General features: G+C 43.1%; 1 protein-coding gene across 6 annotated transcripts in view; it reads left to right on the top strand.

Moving 5' to 3' along the window:
* The window catches only part of NEXN (nexilin F-actin binding protein), a 308,884-nt gene that overhangs the window by 161,415 nt on the left and 125,777 nt on the right, over nt 1–21,692 (top strand). For 3 of the 6 annotated variants that reach the window (XM_069641661.1, XM_069641658.1, XM_069641656.1), the window contains 5 exons: nt 11,125–11,206; nt 11,296–11,444; nt 14,785–14,826; nt 17,699–17,899; nt 18,002–18,181. In XM_069641661.1, the coding sequence (XP_069497762.1) occupies nt 11,125–11,206; nt 11,296–11,444; nt 14,785–14,826; nt 17,699–17,899; nt 18,002–18,181 (654 nt within the window). Of the gene's footprint in view, nt 1–11,121; nt 11,207–11,295; nt 11,445–14,784; nt 14,827–17,698; nt 17,900–18,001; nt 18,182–21,692 lie in introns of all 6 variants that reach the window. The other 3 variants (XM_069641657.1, XM_069641659.1, XM_069641660.1) reach the window with 2 other exon arrangements.

The following is a 21,692-nucleotide window of genomic DNA, read 5'->3' as shown; positions in this document are numbered from 1 at the left end:
CAAAGGCCCTCGACAAACCCTTGATGCTGAAGGTGAATATTTTTCTGAGTCAGCAGGCAAGTCCCCCAAAGGGGCAGGAGGTAGCCTGCAAGAACCTTTTGATTCAAGTGGAAATTTAATTTCAAATGGAGTCCTCTGGACTACCATTAAGGAAATTGAGATCCTCTATTTCCTGAGCTTGGTGATCATCCTTGAAATTAATGGGGACGGATGGAAAGGCAAAAGGGAGATCTCTTGTATAAGGGATATAGAATGCATTACAACCCCATGTTTGACATTCATTGCATTCAGGCACTCTGTACTTCGGTCAGTCAAAACAGATCCAGCTGTGAGTGACAGAACCACTGCATTTTCTATCAAACAGATCACGCATTAGAGAAACCTATTCGATGTTTGCACTGGGAGACTTCCAATCAGGTAACCAATAGTGCCGCATCAGTGACCCTTTGGTCCCCGGTGCTAGGGCATAGACCTTTGGCTTGCAAAAGCAAATTTTAAATAGTGTCTGCTTTTCTCGAGTGTTATCAAGTACACACCCCACTCTTCAGCTTCTAAAAAGCTTGAAAACGCTTTGCAAGAGAATAGGTGGTGTAAGCAGCATTCCAAATGATTCCCTGCTCATTTATGTTCCAGGAGGCCACCAAAATGGCAGATGTGGCATTAAAGAAGCCACTGGACATTACATTACAGGGAAACTGTCAGGACAGTACTAGGTGTTTTAATGCCACTTGCACCTTCATATCAACTGCATAGGAAGAGATATTTAAATGTCACAAAGGGATGCCCAGACAGCATCTGTAAGAGAATGATCATTATTGGAAGTCCCAAAATCACAGAATTCTTTTCAAGAAATGTTGTAACAGATGTGATGAATTGTTGCTTAGTGGATACCAAATTTTACATGTTGATTGCATCACCAAAGAAGGTGACAGGGATGCCCTTAAATCGAACGATTTTCTCTTAAATGCCATATTTTAGATGCCAGACAAGCATGGCTCTAGACAAAATTTGGAAATTGGAGGATTCTACTCCCTATTTCTAAAGGCAATTCCCATTCCCAATGGGGGTATTATATAGGCAAGTAAAAATATCTATGAACCCTCCAAACTATCTTTTTGCAAACGACTTCATTGCACCTAGCCATTTATGCAAATTGAAGCATATACATTTACCTTAAAGTCCCTCTTCCCATTATGCAGCAATAATAGTAGTGCTCCTTCCTGTGACCTTCCTGTGACCCTGCCATGATATGATATATTTTATTTGTATCGAGCTCATACACAAGTGTTTCAGAGCGCGACAAGGCAAGGGAGGGGAACAGGGGAGAACACAACAGCGATCTTAATAGGTAGGCCCCGTGAAATTGAGAACGCGCAAGTGCATGGGAAAGGGAAAGGGGAAAGTGCATGGAAGGGGAAGAGTGGAGAGTGCGGAGCAGAGTAGACACAGATAAATAACAATAAATAAAAATAAATAGATAATAGAGGCAAGTGGTAGTGCAGCCAGCAAGTGGCAAGTGCTGTGTTTAAGGCAGCAGACTCGGTAAGTCTGATAAGTGCAGAAAAAGAAGAAAATGAGGGGTTGGGGGACTATATGGGTACAGATACAGTCCCCAGTGCAAGGAGTGGCCAGGAGGCAGTGCAGGAGGGGAGCAGGGTGAGCAGGTACCTGGGCCCAGGGGACAGAGGGTGGCCAGGTGCACAGTACCAAGAGAGAGCAGATCAGCAGGGGAAAGGGGGAACGAAGGCAGAGTCAAAGATGAAGGTCTTGAGGTGCTTCTCGAACCGGAGATGGTTCTCCTCAAGTTTTAGGGTGGCAGGGAGGCTATTTCAGAGGGAGGCCCCAGCCGAAGACAGAGATCTACCCCAGCTCGTTTTCTGACCCTGAGGGAGTTAGAGGTAGAGGAGCGAAGAGCTCAGGAGGGGAGGTATTTGCGGAGGGATAGCTGAAGGTATTCAGGACCCAGGCCCCAGAAAGCCTTGTGGATAATGCAGAGGGTTTTGAATGTAATCCTTGCATCCACTGGGAGCCAATGCTGGTAGCACCTATCCAAACATCTATAAGGATCTGTGTGCTCTAAAGGAGGGGTGCATGATCCTATTCGTCAATTGTTTCCTATTTTCTGTTGGGCATCTTTTTACTCTCAAGTCTTTTTTGTTTAGAGGATTTGCCCGTTTTAGAGAGTAAAAGTGGCTGGCCCACTTCTTAGCTCTAGGCTGGTGCTCAGGTGGACTCTTCTGACCCCATGATAAGGGCAGTATTCTTAACTTAATCTGAAGTCCTTACCTCGTCCGTCCCTGTTGCACTTGATTGGATTGATATCTTTTACATACCCTTCTCTTTATTTTTTAAATCAATCGTTTTTCATGAGCCAGTCAAAAGCTGATATGGTCTGGTGGCGAAATAATCAGAATGTTACCACTTGGTCTCTTCAAGAGGCAGGCGTGCTCTTACTCCACCAGTTGATGATTTATTTGCCCGTTGATTCACTTGTCCAGAAAATTGTCTGACCCTGCTCGGCCCTGCATGGACAGTAGGGCTCCTCCACAGCTGACACTCAATCTAAACAAGCATTGGCAATGCCAACAGTCTGGGATTTTCCTCTCTACCAATTAAATGGTAAAAGATGAACAATTGTGAGTATGTGATCGTATGTGTACCTGGCAAATGCCCATTTAGTACCTACACACAAGAGAACATTCTGACAAAGTTTTTTTTTTAAAAATCAGGACATGCATGCTGCTTATAAACTAAGAAGCTGAAGGCACAGTTTAAGACATTTTTTATTACACCTGTAGCATATTTACAGTTGCATTTAAGCCAATAACTTTCAGAAGACAGCATTGAAATAACGCTGGCTTTCACTTTTTATTGCTAGATAAGGCTAGCTTGAAGAGATCCCATGAGGATGTATTCTGGGCGGGGCAGTGGGTGGAAATGGACATCGGGATTACTATGGCCTTCGATAGTCAATGGGTCGGTAAATAACCAAACACCCACACAATGCGTGTCCTTCCTCACATCTCATCTCCCTTCTAGCTACGCTCCAATGCAATGGGTTAAAGTGCCACCTAATAGCCAAAATTAACACACATTGGCAATGCCAACAGTTTGGACATTTGTGTAGGCATGGAGAAAGCACTTGCCAGGCACTGCCATGGTGATATTAACTGGCTATTGATGGTAGCAGGTCCAATTAAGTCATTAACTCTGACTCCTTTGAGATAATACTGGCAGGCACTTTGAGTGTAAAGTTTGATGGTGAGGCTTGATTAAAGCAAGCTCAAAGAGTGCCCATGAGGATGTGTTTTGGTGGTGAGGGGCAGGCACTGGGTGTAAATGGCCATAGGGATTAGCATGGCCATGGGCAGTCAATGGGTGATGTGAGAGTCTAGAAGTAAGAGACGGACACAGGGGTAGCATGTTGATTGGCAAAGACTTTTATTACAAAGTAGAAATGGGGGAGTTGGGGAAAGGCCTAACTAGCCCTAATTCTAGGAGGGGGTTCCCTGCCTCAAGAAAAGTAACAAATCTGTATGTGTCCGAATGTCCAAAGTAAAGTTTGCTGTTCTGTGTCCAAAACCTACCCTGTCCCTCACAAGCTAAACTAAGAATAATGTGCAAGTGAAAATGTCTCTTGACTACCGACTTGCACTCCGATCTTGTCAGCCAAACGCAAAAGTTCCAAAAGGTGTAGAAAACCAAAAAATGTTCAGCAACACCCTGGGGTTGTCTCCCTTTCCCCAGAGTCTTTCCAGCATAAGGCAACTAACAGACGTTCCACAAAGATCCTAGGACTTGGATCCCTCTCTGCATGGTCTTTCCACAGTATCTGTACCTCAAATACTCTGTCTTGTATGGAGGGAGCTCCTGTCCTTTCCTTAGCACGCCTTCTTTGGTGTACTCTAGTACCAAGAAGGGTGCTCACCTTCTCCCACACTCTCATGCTCTTTCTTCCTCTCCCAAAACCTCTGCATTGTAGTTCATATTGTAAGTCATGCTTAGAAGCTTGTGCTTCAGGACCGGCTAAAGATGTGTCACTGCTTGTGGGGGCCCATTTCAACATGATGGTTGCCCGCCCCCCTTGCTTAGAGTGGAGAACAACAGTCAGAGGCACCTCTGGGGTCCATACATTATAATGGAGACAAATAAATACAGCCAGAGGGTTAATAGCCACAGATTATCATGAAACAGACAGCCAACAGGGAGCTGAAACACTAAATATCCACTGAAAATGTACTGATCTTTCTATGTCAGCCAGGGGCTAATGTAGAACAACCGGAGTAAAAAGGTAGCACAGAGGCCCGAGGGAGGCGACACTCTGAAGGACTCTAGTAAATGCAGCTTGTAATATGCACACTGCAAAATGCACATTTAAAGTCCCGACTGAAAGGCGTATATTGCTGCCTCATAAGACTGCTATCTGCCAACACGGGGGCAGTTGCTGGGGCTCTTTCAATTAAAAAAAATGAAAGGCTCTGATACTGTCCTCTGTTCAGGGCCATGAGGCAGGGGATGTTATGATATGCTAGTTATTATTTCTGAAACCTGAAGAATCCTACATCTTTTTAGTCACATAATGTTGGCAAGTATGCTTGTTTACTGAAACGGGGTACTATGAAAATGACCCCTTAGTTGGAAAAACACTCAACAACATAGGGTTCATTTTGCAAGTCCTAGGGATCATTCAAGAAGGAATTAGGACAGGTGAATAATGCACACCTTCTTTAAAGATCCCTGGTATTTTTGTTTTGTTTTGAGGTGAAGTGGGGAAACTGAATAGATTAACTGTGTCCAAAACTATACTGTCTGTTAGCAAATTAAACAGTGGACTGAAAAAAGGCGGGCCATCAATTTGAAGGTTGTTGAAATGTGTATCTACTGACACGTGCCACACTAATTAACATGACGCACACGTGAGATTTAATAAACAAATAGTTTGGAGCCCAACTCCTGGAGCAAACCCGTGGCTTTGAAAGCACGGTCGGGGGAAGCTGAGCCCTGGATCAAGGGCTGTGCCTGCCTGCTATTAGGCGAAGGTACACCATGGCTCCTTGAGGCTGCCCCTCCCTCCCGCCAGCAGCGCAGCACCACCTAACTATCAGTGGCCTGCAGCAAACATATCAAGGCATTGTGTGCAAATGTCACCATAACCCAAGGCTGAGCATAAATTAAACTTTCAGGTCATTGGGAAATGACAGGTATATGCTTTTTTCGTCTTTGTACTTGCCTGCACTTACATTAAAAGGCGCATGTAAAGTAACAATATTTCGAGCACTGCAGCCAGCCTGACTGCCAAGGTGGAGGGCGGCGGCAACTTCCGCTGTGGGGGGATGAAAAGCGCAGAATCAGATAAGGCGCGTGGGTCCCGCTCAAGGAGATTGCAGGGTGGCTTCTGGGCAGGGTTGTGTCCTCTGGAGAAACTGCACAGTGGGAAAATAACAATCAAAGCCGAAGGTGCTAGTTATACCCAGCTTGCATGCTCACGTGCCCATTGTTCCCAGAATCCTATTGTGTTCCTGAACTGAAATAAGCACGCATGTCAAATGTATAATAAATCCTCCCGCTGCTCGGCACCAGCCAATTTAACAGATCGTTGTGCAGCAGCATAGGGCTGAGCCATTTTCTAAATAAAACATGCATTTGCAAAATTGATTTCATTCTATGAATGAAGAATGGCATGGGTTAGTTCGAAGAACCCGTTTTTTCCAAAGTAGCACAGATCTAAAATAGGATTAGGAGCCAAACAAAAAATCAAAACAAGCTCCCAAAATGCAACTTACTTTAGGTATTTAAAAAAAGATTATACTCACATGATTCAATGTATAATTTTATTTGGAAGATGCATGGTATCTTTCCCATTCAAAGATGGCCGCTAGTTTTGGCTTGTTTCCAGAGAGCTTCCTTAGAGCCAGTCATCTAAGATGGCTACCTCCATCGAACAGCTCAGAGCTCAAAGAGTTCTGAGATGGGCCGTAATGGGTGGGATAAGCCATAGGGTTTAGCATAGCTAGGGGCAGGGCATGGAAAGGATTGAGTAACCAAACAACACCAAATAAACTGCAGATCCCTCCTCACATGTCATCTCATTGAAAAGCATTACAGACCCTCATTCAAAGCCCATATTTGAAGCTCTTATTTTAAAGCTCTTATTTTAATGACAATAATAGCCTAAACTAATAATGATTACGGTCAATCAGACCCAGAGGTATCGAAGTGTTGAACAACAATAATACATACACATTAAACAATAAAAAATCAGTTCAGCAAAAAACATATGTTTAAAAAATATGCTTATAAATAAAAAAAACAAGACCTAATACGCATCTTTAATGAATGTGTCAGTAAATGTATTTTATTAATTTTTTTTAAAAAAAAGCGAACCTAAATCAGACCCAGAGGTAATGGAGAGCCGAACACCAAAAATACCTATAAAATAATCAATAAAAACAGGTCAACAAAAAACAACCTAAAACAGTTTAAACAACACAAAACAGAATGATTTAAGGATAGGCTAACAGACAATACATGTTTCTTGAGAGCCTTGCAAAAGACAAATGTACTAAAGGTTATGGAATGAAACATCAGCTAGTTTACTACTGTGATTTCCACATAATATATAAGCATTGGCAATAGAAGATGAATAGAAACATAGAGATTTGTGCACTGTTTGAACAGTACTGTATATTAACAGATAATCAAAGGACTAACAAGGAGATGGATTTTGTGAGAAAGGTAGAAACGGGAGAAAGAATTAGACTTATATCTGGAAAAACACCATTTTAGCTATCAGCAAGATTGCTAATCATGCAATAATTTAATTTAGTAAAGTTGTTTTCATTTTGAGGATTTCTCTACTATGAACATTTACACAGCTGTAGAATGCCAGCCCCTCACATGTTTCCTTATTTTGTTTATAGGGCATCCATGTGCTTGTAGGCCAGCTTGAATAACAAGTATTTTTTCTTATGTATTTTAAAGTCAGGAAGCCATTTCGAAACAGAAATCACTTGCACAGGACAAAATATTCGATGGGGAAGGCAGTCCCAGGGTGAGGGTGCCTTTGCAATATTCTGTGCTTAGTCATTTGTGTGTAATCCTGGTGATTGTGAGGTAGATGACGCAATGTACATAAACCACGAATATAAACAAGTGGACAGACATAACTAGGATGAACATGTATGACCTATTACTGTTTTTTAAGTAATCTAATGTAATGTATGTGGTCCTGTCTGCCACTTTTGGTGGCCTTGTTGTGCTTGGCTCTGTGAGAAGAAAAGATGGTGGGGTTCATTAGTGGGACAGTGGGAAAGACAGATGCGAAACCTATGGTGTTGATGGGTGCAGGCCAGAAGTACTTGGTTCCTGAGTGGCAATCTGCATTCTATGGGTTTGGTGGAGAAACTTGGGAGTGTGTTGTCCAGAGATGAGTCCAAAATCTGATAGGCTATAGAACTTTGGGTCTGGTTAGCCGCTGATGTGGGAGATTTTGACATGGTGAAAGAGGAGAGCTTAGACGCGGCTCGGTTAGTGTTGATTTGCTAATGGCTAGGCCCGTGGTAGCCATCTGTCGGAACATTGTGTGTGTAGTGTAAGTTGGTAGAATACTTTAGAGGGGAGTCGGTTAGTCAGGGGCAGGTGGGTGTAGGTCTTACAAGGCAAACCAACCTGCAACCCTCTATTCCTACCTCTGACCATTTTACATAACAACATTCCTCACTGATATCAGGTATTTGGTGGGTGTCAGTTGGGAAGGGCTGGGGAGGGGATAGGAGATGTTCCCTTGCTAGCTAGCAGATACTGTTTAATTCGGCATTTAAATAGTTCCACTGTCGGGCTGGTTTTGATAGGTTGATAGAAGGCATTACAGTGGAGGAGGGCCAGTAAGGAGGAAGAGCGCAGCTACCTAGAAAGTGATCATTTGGGTTTGCATTGATTCTTCTAGGACCCCTGTATGTTTTGCCATCGCTACACCATAAAAAAAACTAACAATTAAAAATAAATAAAAATAGACTTAAATTATGTACTCCCCTTCTCGATTCTGCAGCACATCAATCTAAGCAGAGAGAGAAGAGGCAAGGATCAAAGAGGTTTGGAAAGATTTAACACTTCCCGGGGTAGTTTAGTGCATTACAAGAGCAATATTTAATAAATCACACAGACCATGGGCCTGATTTACAAAGGCCTTTTACAATGGCGCAATCCCACTGGAAACGCTTTGTAAATCCGGCCTTATATGTTTTCAAATACGTTTGCAATAATATTACTTTGTACAATAAAAGATTCACTGTTTGTAAAAATGTTCAAACATAAAGTAATGATTCTCTTATGAAATATATGCAACAGAAAACATTTAAACTTATATAAAGAAAGTTAATATATATTGAATCTTTGCTATATAATAAGTGGTGTTTAAAAATGTTCAATAGTTTTCTAAAGGTGCCAGTCCAGGAGGTATCTGGCTTAAACATTTTTGTTTTTACTGAAGCTTCTTATACTATTCATTTCAATGGCACCTGACATAAAAAACCGGAGTAAAAAACCAAGGCTCCAGGTTTGAATTATTCTTACAATGGTTGCTTTGTGCCCTCAAATTCACATAAAACAGAATGATAAATGTTTTATACCGTATTATAATACAAAGCACAAAAAAGACAATAATCCTAATTTATTTTATTTTATAGTGCATCATGCTGCATTCCTCCCACTTCTAAGCGCTTGTCAAGAGGTGAGGGAAACAGAACGCACACACAGTTACAAGGCTCTCAGCAAGAGTATTTTGTAGAGCGTGGATAAGGAATAAAACAGTGCAAAATAGAAATTGATTACTTGTCAGTAGGCCTCATTATGAGTTCTGCTCGCGGGTGCCTTCCCGCCCGCCAGGCACCCACGAGCAGAGCATGTTGGCTGTACCGGCACCATGCATGAATGGTGAATCCGACCTCCCCATTCCCATTTGAGCCCCATGGGGCTCAAATGGGAATGGGGAGCATTTTTTCCAGCGCCCGCGAATGGGCAATTACTGCAATTACTGGGTCCGTTGGCCGTAATGACCCGGTAATTGCCCATTCGCGGGAGCTGGAAAAAAGAAATTATACCGGCGGCAGCCTTGCCTGCTATACCGGCACAGCTACCGCCGGTATTGTAATGAGGCCCAATGTAATTTAAGGAGTATGAACAGTCAGACAAAACATAACTTAAAATGAGGCCTTCTTTGCATTAAACCTTCCCCATAGTCTGATGGAGGTCTAAAGCGGGTCCCTAAGCCAGTTCCTACTTTTTAATTCACTGGTGGCCCAAATACCCTACCATGCTAGAAGGCAACAAATTCCCAGGTATAGGCCCAGGACAGTGTCAAGACAATCGTACAGTCATAGGGAGTGTCTTGTCAAGGTATCTGATGGGTCATCATCCAGACTAAAGTCATGGCCCTGGATTCTTAGGATTGACCTTCGAGGGTAATAATAATAATAATAATAATAATTTGCCACTTATATAGCACTACGAACCCTCAGGTATCTGAGCGCTGCTTATTATTACCCACGATGTGTGGTGCTCACAAATGTCTTCGTCCTGCTGGGACAAATCTATTCCAGGGCAAGTCTATGGGCCTCATTACCCGGCGGGTTGCCGCCCTGCCCGTAACATTACAAGTCCCGGCAGCCTGGGATATTAGGCGGCGGATTAGGGAATGGGTGCACGGAAACACTGGCACTGTTGCTAATGGTGCCGGCACTTCTGTGACAAGCAGAGTTGTAGTCTGCCGGTCCGGAATGGGTACGTTGCTATCGGCACCCTTATTTTATTTTCGGACCAGCACACTTGTAATGAAACCCTATATATCCCCTTGCCAGTAGGTTGGTCAAGACATTGGTTGGTATTCCCCGTACCCGTGTTGCTTTGGGTTTTATTTAATCTCTACCTATGTCTAGAAAGTCTCATTTTAATTTAGGCTGGTGGCCTTGCTCGCTCCACGGGGGCCTGGACTATACTGCTCAGATATAATTTTCTGTTTCTGCATATGAGGGTTCTCTGCTACCAATGTGTGTGCTCTGCATCACAGGCTTCTCCAGCCTCTCTTTGGCTATGGCTTCAATGGTGTATCTTTCCCTCCTTCTTTCACTGTCGATCTAAAGGGCCTCCTTGGCCTGGCTGTAGTACTGGTCTGGCCTCCTTGGACCTGGATGCGATTCTACTGTTTACTTTCTCTCTGCCCGAGGCTCTTTCTTCTACACTCTGTCTCCTTAGACAGCCATCCTGTCTTCTAATTCAACACACATAATGAGGAGTTATCTCTCTCTCGCTCGCTTGCTCTCTCTCTCTCTCTCTCTCTCTCTATCGCTCTCTCTCTCTCTCTCTCTCTCTCCTTTCATACACTAGTGAATGGGTGTGATTGGTAAATATGGGTCCTAATTATTGAGTATGTTTCTCAGAGGGGTTCAACCATTGGATCGTCAGATGGTTTGGACTACAAGTCCCATCTGCCATAACCAGTAAAGTCATTGGTGAGGGATTAAGGGAGTCATAGTGCTAACCAGTAAAGTCAATGGTGAGGGATTATGGGAGTCATAGTCCAAACATCTGGAGAGCCAAAGGTTGCAGGCCCCGGCACCAATGTCTCCCCTCTCATGATTGGTGTTCATAAACTAGGACTGCCTCGCGCCCATGTGCTTCACCTGTTTTAATTATGAGCCCAGGTGCTGTGAGTTCATCTGGCCCCAGTGTGTTGGACCACCCATGGGGAATACATAGTAAGTGTGTTGGAATCAGAGACTAGAGGTAGACTCTTAAATTACTGAAATGGTCTAACAATTTGAATTTAGTTTTTGCGCTCAACATACATTTAAGTGCCTACACATTTTATAGTAATATGCGTTTGATCAATGGCATTGTTAAATATTTTCCAATTTGTTTTAATTATTTACTTGATTTAAACAGCTCCGGACAGAGTCCACTATATAGTATAATGTTTTCAAATGCCTCGTTGGGTACAATTGTATTATCCTGCTGACTGTATACCAAAACCCAAAAAGTGGATTACAAACAAAGGAAAAAAATGTAAATTAAGGTTTCTTAAATTTGCCTGAAAGTAATACTAACATGTGCATGCTTTTTATTAAGCAGATGAAAGAACTGCTTGCCTCTGATGAGGAAGATGAAAACAAGACAAATAAAGTAGAAAAGGGATTTGTTCCCAAATTTACAGGTCAGTAAAGCATAGATAGTATCATTTCTCAGTTAAAAAGTCAAGCAGTAGCGGGAGAAAGTTGATTGCATCATGTGTCATATTTGCAGGAACGGTGAAAGGGAAATTCCAAGTCATGGAAAAGCAAAGACACGAAGAAGAAAAAAAGAGAATGGAGGAGGAACGCAAACGTAGAGCGGAGCAAGATCTGATCGAGAGGCGGAAGATTCAGCGCGAACTGGCGAAGAAAGCGGAAATGGTAGGTCGCTATCCTGTGAAGAAAGAGTGACTATTTAGCTGAAATTCTTATTGAGATAGATAAAGGCAGCTAAGGTAAAGAGTAAAGAGAATTGGCTACATCACCAAGGTACCAATCATGCAGCGGCAAGGTGCTGAAAGAGCACCAGCAACCCCCACTCATCTAATGGGGGCCAAGGCAGCGCTCCCCAAATCTCCCGCCTATACGATAAACCCATGCCGGTTTAGGTAGTGTCCTGGTAAGCGCTTGAACATGATAGTCTTTTGGCCTGTGTAACACGGAGGGATCTTCCAGCCTAACATTGCAAATGCCAACAAGCACACCCACCTCATTTCAGATCATCCACGTGTAGTGTGAGTACGTTACTACCATGCTATGGAGTGTGACCATTTAGGCGACCCAGAAGTGGCCACTCTCAACCATTAGACCAATGTCTGTAAGGTAGTGCCTTTCAATAACCTGTTATGGTTCTTTAGGACCATTTGCATAATAGTTCTATGTGTGTTTTCTTTGCATTCCATAATGTTTTTTAAATAACGTGTGTAATCATTTTCTTTGCTTTTAGAAAATATGACTAGCTGTGTATAGGGCATGTACATGGAGTAAATGCCACTCTGAGTGGCAAGGCTATGCCTAGACGTGTGTCCTGAGACTGCTGTACCTAGAGACACAAGCTACACCCCACTGATGATGCCCTCTGAGGCAGAATCATGTCGCTTGTGGTCTCATGCAGAAGGGATGTTGCCTAGCAGTTCAGGCTGGACTGCCCCTTTTGATGATGAAGCATAGTGTCTTTTCCCTTCTGTAATGGCATGGCAGTCTGAACATTTATTGCCGTGGTGGGATTCCAAGAGCAATGCCAGTGGTTATAATGAAGTCAAAACATTCCAGCCATCAACCTTCAGTTTTGCTAATGTAGTTTAGGCCAAACTGTAAATTATATCAAGTAAAGACATTGATTAATTTATTTATTTATTTAATTGTATTTATTGTGCACTTTCTAAGGCGCTTATACATCAAGTAAATTGTGTTTCAAAGCGCACAAAGGGCAACGGGGTGGGAACACGGAAATGAGAGGCAATTATAATAACAATGAAGAAAGAAAGAGGCTGTCCTACTAGGCCTTGTGAACATTCAAAACGTGCAAGTGCAGAGAGAGTGGGGCGGGAGGATGGGCGGGTAAGTGTTTAGGAGTGCCACAAAGGGAAGTGCTAGGGAATACGTTGCAGGCAACTATTAAGTGCCAGACAGAAATCACGTGGTGAGAGTGGTCAACTGACAAAAGCAATTAGTGCAGGCCTGTGAGATAGCACAGGCCAGTGGGGACCCAGCAGCAAGTTTTGCGAGTGGGCTTAAGCTGAAGGCTATTGGGGGGAGGCCAGGTCTCAGAAGGACAAATAAGGGCCCTGGTCACCAATGTAAGTGACTGTGGGGTTAGCAATGGAGGGAGAGGGGGAATGAGGAGGTGAACATGGTAGTCTTGAGGTGCTTCCAGAATTTGGGGAAGTCTGACTCAAGACGCAGAAGAAGAGGGAGGCGGTTCCAGAGGAGGGAGCCAGCCGAGGAAAGAGATCGGCCACCAGCTTGCTGTTTAAAGAAGCGCTTGACACGCAGAGAATTGCCACCAGAGGAGATGTAAAGGTCTGGAGGGAGAGTATTTGGTGAGAGCCAGTTGTAGATAGCATGGGCCCTGGCCCCAGACAGCCTTGTGGATGATGCAGCAGGATTTGAATTTGCTCTTCGCGGCCATCGGGAGCCAGAGGAGAGATTTCAGGGCTGCAGAGACGCAGTCCCTGGGCTTGAGGCCAAGAATAAGTCATGCAATCTTAGAAACATTTCACGGTTTCAGGACATTGAACATCGTGTCCCCGAGGGAAGATTTTCTGATATCACTGGAGCATTTTAATAAGAACTATTCACATTTATTTTTAATATTCTTTTCAAACTGATATTTCCCTGTATATAGACCTCAGAGGAGGGCGCTGTGTCCAGCAGCGTTTCCTGGGAATGAGGAGCAAGTTCAAGTCATCTTTGAGCAGCAGGAATCAGGAATCAATTTCCAATGTAATACTCTTGATGTAAATCATACGTGTTGTAGTCATAATTTATGATTTCTAGCACATCACGTCATATATCAATATGTGCAGAGAACACCCCTGCAACCTGTGCTTTCTGTCAAAACTGTGTGGAAGGAAATATTAGGCATTGCAATATCACATGGGTGGAGGTTCAGAAGATCCAGTTCAAACAAGTCTTCACATTCAAGATTAAGAATATGTATTCTCAACATGTTTTAATGGGCAAGCAAATGCCCATGACATATGGTAAGGTCGATATGTATGTTATTATGCGCTGCGCTATATATGATGCCAACCTGGCTGTGAAGCAACAGAGAGCTGTACAACGAGGGCAGACAGTAGGAAACAGTAATATGGAAACAATTAGAACAATGCAATATTAAGGGGACAGTTGTAAGGAGGACATGGAAAGGAGGGTAGACGGGGCTACAGGCAGGGGATACAGTTGAAAGAGGGAAAGGCGGAGCCAGTCTTGGTGGTCGTCGAGTTTCACATATTCTGACCTTCCTTACTGCACTGCTGACTCCCTGGGAGTGAATCGGCTACTCCCTCCATTGTCTTTCACCATGAGAAAGGATGCTGAGTTTGTTCTGTTTTAAGCCCTCCCCCTGAAGGCACTAAGTGAACAAGCAACTCCTCCCACGCTTCCTCTTATTTCTTTGCTAATGATTTACCAACTATAGCAAAACACTTACATTTAATTTGTCTGCGTTTCTCTCCAGAATTTCACACTTGTAGTTATAGTCCCTTATTTTAATTGGATCTAATCAGGAGAGAATATCCAGCAAACAGATAGGAACTTATTGTATTGGGGTCTGCAGTATAAGTAAATGGGTACCCCTTTTGTATGCTAAAACGGCGGGGAGCGGCCGGGCAGGCCTGGGCGAGAGGGCTGAACACTGAGGGCAATGTTGTCCGTGTGACTTTATCATTGTATTATTCTCCCCAATGTGAATGCTGATCAACCTGATCAGCAAGGCCCCCAGGCACCGCTTTACTGGAGCTTTTTTCTGCTGTAGGAGAAGTCAGTCGTGAAATATCAGTGTATCGCGGTTGATTGTTGATTACGGAATCCTCACTAGACTGTGCATATTTTGTGTTGGTTTATTTAAATGTCTGCATCTCTGAGAATGGTTGAAACGGACATACCAGGAACAGTGGTGGTCTTCCAAAGAACCCATGAAGTTGTATATGCAATTGTATGCTTGAAAATGATCATAAGAGCAATTATGACATAACAATGTGACATTCTCATTCAATAGATTGATGACATAAACTGTACTGGAAGTGACTTGGAGTCAGAGGTAATCAGACATTTCTTTAAATGAAACCTTCACCTTTCATTTCTTAAGCCACATGATTTTTTTTTAATATGATTTAATGGTTAGGAACAATGCACCCTTTTTCACTTTCCTCTTAAAAATACAGAAAAAACTGCTATAGGGAATTATGTAAACAAACCTAAAATTCAGAGTAATGGTCGCATATTTTAACTCTGTAAACTTTTTCAAAATGGGAAAATGGAATTATAAAACAGGACCTGAATCCTGTAGTGGTTTCTTACTATGTCTGGCGACTCAGTGGCTATAGAATAGAATAGAATTATACACGTATACAGGTGTTTGTGTTCGGCAAATGGTTCTTGCATCCATTTTTGAGTGCTACATCAGTAAAATATTTAGTTTCCAACCTAAATGGAGCACGAGGGAATGGGACACTGGAATAATCACATGCTCCATGTAACTAAATGATCTTACAAGTGTGTGATTCAGTTCAACATGCAGATTTAGAATGTTGTTCCAAACAACAGAACATCGTGTTCTTTCTTGATTGGCAGATTTACAGATCAATCACAGTCCCAGAAAACCTAATAAAGAAGGGTCACATGTTCCATCAACGCTGCAAAGATCGCCTTCCCTTCTTTGACTGCAAAATCGAATTGCCACGGGGTTCTATCAACCCCTCAAAATCCTCATATCCTTTCATCATCGCTCCATTACTCAAAGCCGCACTGGCCTCATCCTCCACTTGGAGCCCAACCGCCCTTCTCCAAATTTCCCACGGGACAAAAGCTCCCGACCTGTCAGTGGAAGCCCCACTGGGAGCATTATTTAAAAGAGAACATAGTGCTTCTAAGGTGAGAAATGATGGATCAAATATCACCTGATGAGGCTCAGTTCGTGAAGCATGAAAACACACCACGTGCGTCCCTTCTCTTAAGAATAAAACACAAAGTGGATTCTTCAGATCAAGCAAAACGTCAGCTCTACCCTCAAGCTCCCCCTTAGAGGAAATCATTTAAACTGAGGTTCTGCACCAATTACAAAACCTTGGTGACCCTCATAGCATCAATAATCAGGGCAATGGATTCCACCCAGATCCGTATGAAGGAAGACGTTCTTATGTCTGTGGACTCTCAGAATAGTCTTAAGCCTACTTGGTCTACCAGCTGCCTATGATACAGTTAACCTTGCACATTGGGCTGGGGAGCACTCCAGCAAACCAAATGCCTCTTGCGGCCTCCCCCGGGTTCTTCTTTGTTGCTGATCCTGTTTAACATTTACATGTGCTGGTTGGCTGAGATCATCACACATCATCAGCAACAATTCCAAATCTACCCCGATGACATGAAAAAACATATTTTCTTAAACTAGGATCAGAACAACCAGCATTTCTGAATGTCTTCGGCACACCATCACTGGATTAAAGGAAAAAGGCCTGCCTTTGAATGAAAGAAAGTGTGATATCGTGGAGACTGGCTCAACATTGTTGGGGTCTTTACTCTTCACATGGTCAGAGATCCTGGGAGCTGCTACAATACCACCAGAGAACGTGAGGAATGTAGGAATCTGGTTTGACATTGATGTTTCATTCACACATCAGATTGCAGCATTTGCCAGAAGCACAAAAGTCCTTCTCTTCTTCAACCCTCGGACTGAAAGAAATAGGCCCTCTGTTATTTCATTGGCACACTATTGCTACCCAGAGTACATAGAAGCTCCAAAAAGGACTTCAAAAACCCGCAGAGAATCCAGCAGAAGAGAACTAGGGTCTCCCTGAACTTGCGAAAAACAGACCACCTTGTAACGGCTCTGAAAGCCCTCTATTTGCTCCGGTTTGAACACAACCTCAGATTTAAAATATTACACATACCGAGGGACAGAATACTTTTGAAAGCTAGGTCCACACTGCATTGTTTCAAGGAACCTTAGACCTTACAAGAGCTCCTCAATCGCCCAGACCAAATTTAGCTCGAGGCGACACGGAAGGAAAAACATTAGCGTTGCTAGGGGGTGCCTGAGTGGGCGTCTGAGGGGGCTATAACATAAAGGCTAGCTAGCCCCGAGTCCTAACAGTCCCGACATTAGCGCAGCCGCAGGTCTTTTCCAGACCTAGCAACACCCCTAGCTGTCGCTGCTGGAACCACAACTAATGCCCCTTCCAAGACTACTTGCCTTAAAAAGAAATGTAAAAACGGTACTTTTTAAAGAAGCATTTGCTTTGACAAAGTCCTCATTCCCTGCCCATCAGCTGACCTCTCCCTGTTAGTGGAAGGGGGGCAGATAGATTGAGCCGGGTGGGAGTGGGCCACACAGCTCTATCTGGGTAGTGGAATGTACTCAGATGAAACATGGCCCAGGTGTTCTGCAAAGTGTCTAATGTGACTTCCACTGCAGTCTCACGAACAGTACCGCCAAGGGCCAAAATGTGACATGTAATGCACCTATATTACAATAAATACACAAATAAGTCAGTCTTGGCATATTGATGATCTACAGCCACGTCACCAAAGCTGTATAATTGCCCAAATAATGAATTTGAGACATTCCTATTCTACCCAGCGCAGACTAGCGCAACACATGAAACCTCTGGTGTTAGGACATCTCACTGTACTCAATTTCTAATCCTCTTTCTGTCCCTTATAACGACTACTTTGCAAGTTACTAACTTCTACAGTTTTTAAGGCACTTTCTTCAAAATGTTCTTGTTCTGAAAAAATGAAATAGACACTGAATGAAATGGTTGCTGTTTATTTCCTAACAACTTCACATTCTCTATCTTCCTTCCAATTTGCCAGTGGGGCGATGGACTCCCGTCATGGGGACTGTGTCGGGACGAGAGAGAAAGCTACTTGTTCAGTTCAATAATGAAACGTGTACATTTCTTTGTAAACAGGAAGGTGATGATTCTGTGCAGGTGACAGTGGTGCCTGTGAAATCGCCCATTAGATCACCTGGAAAAATCAAGTTAAATTTTGAAGATGCTGAGAAAGAAAGAGAGGAAGAAGAAAAAAGGAAGTCTGAAGAACAGAAAAGGAAGAGATATGAGGAACATAGACGGTCTTTCAGGGAAGCCAAGAGAAACTCATCTGTTGTGGTAATCTATCACTGGGTCCAAAATGCAATTTCAACATGTTTTAGCTTCAGAACCAGATTCCCATTGATATGTACTTCATTAATATTTCAAATCTCTTTTCAGGATGAAGATGAAATCCCCAAACGAGAAACACAGGACCGCGCATCTCCAGGGAAGCTGAAATTAACGTTTGAAGAGTTAGAAAAAGAAAGGCAAGAGCAGCAAAAAAGACAAGCAGAAGAGGAAGCGCGTCAACGATTGCAAGAGGAAAAGCGCGCCTTTGAGGAAGCCAGACACCAACAGGTCAGTTCTAATGTCAAATGTAGATCCATTGAAGGAGGGGGAGGGTACGCATGGGTGCTGCTAGGTCTGGAAAAGATCTGGGGCTATGCTAATGTCAGGACTGTCGGGACTCGGGGCTAGCTGGCCTTTTGGTTGTAGCACCTGAGCTTATATCTGGGGCTACAAACCAAAAGATCTGGGGCTAAACCCCCTCAATCCCCCCGTCCCCGAGCAACGCCTCTGCGAATGTGTAAAGTCTTCTAAGTAAGAATTTTTATACCCAATTTACTTCATTCGTTATCTTTAAAAACCACAGTTATTTTACTTTGGATGTTTGCTATAGAGCAGACTTTGGTCCAAGGAGCAGCACAGAGTACAACAGAAAACATCTATTGTAGTGGGAGAACCATGAAACCGAGTTTGTGTTTGTGATCCGACTGAGAACAGAATACAAACGCGAGGATGTGAAGGAGGAAGGAAGAGGTGCACGTATTTGGGTCAGTACTAGAAAGCAAACTTTTCCGGCATAGGAAGCATGAATTTACGCACAATAGTTCAATTATGTTGTCATGTGTTTAAGCAGGGATTTGAAGCCAGGTGTCCAGTTTTCAAGGTCAACTACTTGGTCACTGGGCAATATTCTAAGCTATATTACATAACAGTTGGTGCTTTCCTCAATTTCTTCTCTTACCTTTAAAATCTATATTTTCTTAGTGGCATCCTGGCTGCCAAAATACAGATCCTCAGAATGCGCAAGTGGAAGTCTTCTTCCCTGCCAAGTGATGGTAATTGGTTAAAAATCCCACCTTTCTTCCGCAACAGTAGAGTGGACAGTCTTGAAGCAGGAAGTCGGGGAAACCTTTATGTAGATACATGGCCAACATTCTTAGCATTTATGGGTCATTGCTTGGTTGGCGCTATAAATTGCCCTGGTGCTCCTTTTCTATCCACTGTGTGTCCGAGTTTATTAGTTTGCTGTATAGAATTGGATCGCAATGGAAACCCTTTGATGTTTCTCCATGGATACCTTTTTTACCCATAGATGATCAGGTGTTGCTATAGTCTCTTTAAACACAAAGGTGGCTAGATTGTTAAATGGTAAACTTAACTGTGTTTCCACACGGAATAAAATGCAAATAAAAAAACAGGTTAGAGACCAAAGACGTCATTTGGAGGTCGCCAGGGGTTGCAACTGCGACCCTTAAGGTCTCCCTTGCTACCCCTTGCTACTCCCTTGCTTTTTTTAATTTTTTTACATTGAAGCTCCTGGGCTGTGGCCAGTGCCATGTGGCTCTATGTTTCTGGAGTGGCTGGCATTGTTGTTGAGGCCTCTTAAAAAAACATGCGGTTCCACAAGTGGAACACTTTGAGCAGTGACCTTAAATAAGAAAGAATAGGAATAACAAATCATTTGTCTTTCTGGAATTCTATACAATAATTGCTAGACTCATTAAAGGGGTGAAAGGTTGTGTTCTATCGCTTTCCATAAAGCACTTTAGAGTGGGGTCAAATGACATCACTTCCTGTGATATCATCAGATGTCAAAGGTCATGTGATGTACTAGTACAGAGCGGAGTAGTCCTCTTTTTTTGGGGGATGTGTGTAGGAGGACCAATTTTAAATAGTACACAAGGGGTTCCACAAAACAGCTACCCACCTTCTCACGCACAAGTTTAGTTTAGTTTATTATTTATATAGCGCCGCCTGGCCCTGAGGCATCCAGGCGCTTGACAAGGTTACATGTTTACAAGTTACAAGTAGTGAAAGTGTTACAGGCATGGTAAGATTAGGTAAGAATTACATAGAGTGAGGACATTATAATACAGTTGCTGGTAATGTACACATTATAACGCAGTTACGGATAATATACAGGTTGTGATGTATTTACAAGGTTTGGGAGTGTGCATCTTATACAATATATACAATTGAGTTGCAATAGGTCGGTGTTTTAAACTTCTTTGGCCAGAAGCCAAGTTTTGGCGCTCTGTCTGAAGCGGTGAAAGGATGGTTCTGATCTCAGGTCGGTAGGTAGAGAGTTCCAAAGTTTAGCGGCAAGCACTGGGAAGCTTGTGCCACCTGCTTTTTGGAGCTTAAACCTGGGGATATTTAAGCAGTGAGTTTGGGCTGACCTGGTTGGGCGAAATGGTGTATGTTGCTGAAGTTGTCCGAGAGGTATCTGGGTGCTTGGTTGGATAAGCATTTGTGTGTGAGGGAGAGTGTTTTATATTCGATTCTCTGGGATATAGATAGCCAATGACAGACGCGCCTGGTATCAGAGATGTGCTGTGACTTTCACAAGGTGTGAAAGTCCACACTTAACACCAATAGAGAACTGTCATATTTTATTTAGACAGAAATGCACAGGTAATACATATTTTAATCATTATAAACAAAACATAAAACATATAAACATTATAAAACACCTAAAAAAACAATGCATGATCCAACAATCACAAAAGCCCTTAATAACTGGAGCAATGACACAAAAGAATGGCTGAATTGGGTGTTATCATCACAACACAAATTAGTGAGATTATTAGGGAGGTGAGGGATATATTCTCAACAATCTATAAACCCTCTTGGTGATTCTCCCTAAAATTCGTCGGGTCATGTGATGTCACTTCCGCCACCGCTGGCATTTTGGTGAAATGACGTCCCTGTTAGAGACTCCGTAACAGACATGCACCAGACAGCATGTTATTTTGTTATTCTGCTCGTTCTGCAGCCATAGTTTCTAGGCGTTGTGCTATGGTTATCGCTCATTCTTAAAAGTACATCTTGCAAATGCATGTGTACCATCCACAAGCAAGCAACATGTGTCTTTGGTGGAGTGGAGAGCATATATCTATTGGTCTCCAGGACCTGAAATCAGCTTGTCTTTCATTTGATTCCTTTCTGGCAGTTCTCAAGTGGGACATGCAAAAAACAGACCATTGTTATGGCTCAACAGGCAAAGGCAAGCTCCGACCTAACATTCTACAGGGAAGCCATCACTGTTTAATCAAAACAGCACGTGCAGTAGAAGTGGGGAAATAATAGGTTCACATGTGTACTACTTTAGCTTCTGCACAATGAACAATGAGCAGATGCAAATCCCTTCAATAACCCATTAAGTGTTTCACTCTTCTTGTGAGTGGTAGGTGCTTATGGGGCTAAATGTTGTATTTGCTTCTGCAGAGCATGATATAATGGGGTTATTCCATGACCGTTGTCCTGGCCACATCGAGCACCAGCACCAACACGAATGCTGTTATGGCAGAGTTACTTTATCAGATGTGTGTGTGGGCATCACTGACGTAAAAGTTGTAAGTAAAAGTAAAGCGCTAATACATTACTCCCAGGCTCCCAAGGCATCAGTTCTCAGCTTTTTGAAGACAGACATTGGGCCTCATTACGACCCTGGCGTTAACCAATGGCACTATTAGCGGCATGGTTAACGCCGGTAACTTACCGAATCCGCCATGGTGAAATGGGGAATTACCACCCCATTCCAAGGTTGGCGGGGCGGTAATTCCCCATTTACCATTGGCCC

This window comes from Ambystoma mexicanum, chromosome 1q (genome assembly GCF_040938575.1).
Source record: "Ambystoma mexicanum isolate Mex_15411 chromosome 1q, UKY_AmexF1_1, whole genome shotgun sequence".
NCBI classification, from domain to species: Eukaryota; Metazoa; Chordata; class Amphibia; order Caudata; family Ambystomatidae; genus Ambystoma; species Ambystoma mexicanum.
Note: the sequence above shows the minus strand (reverse complement) of the source record. Positions and strands in the feature narration are given on the sequence as shown.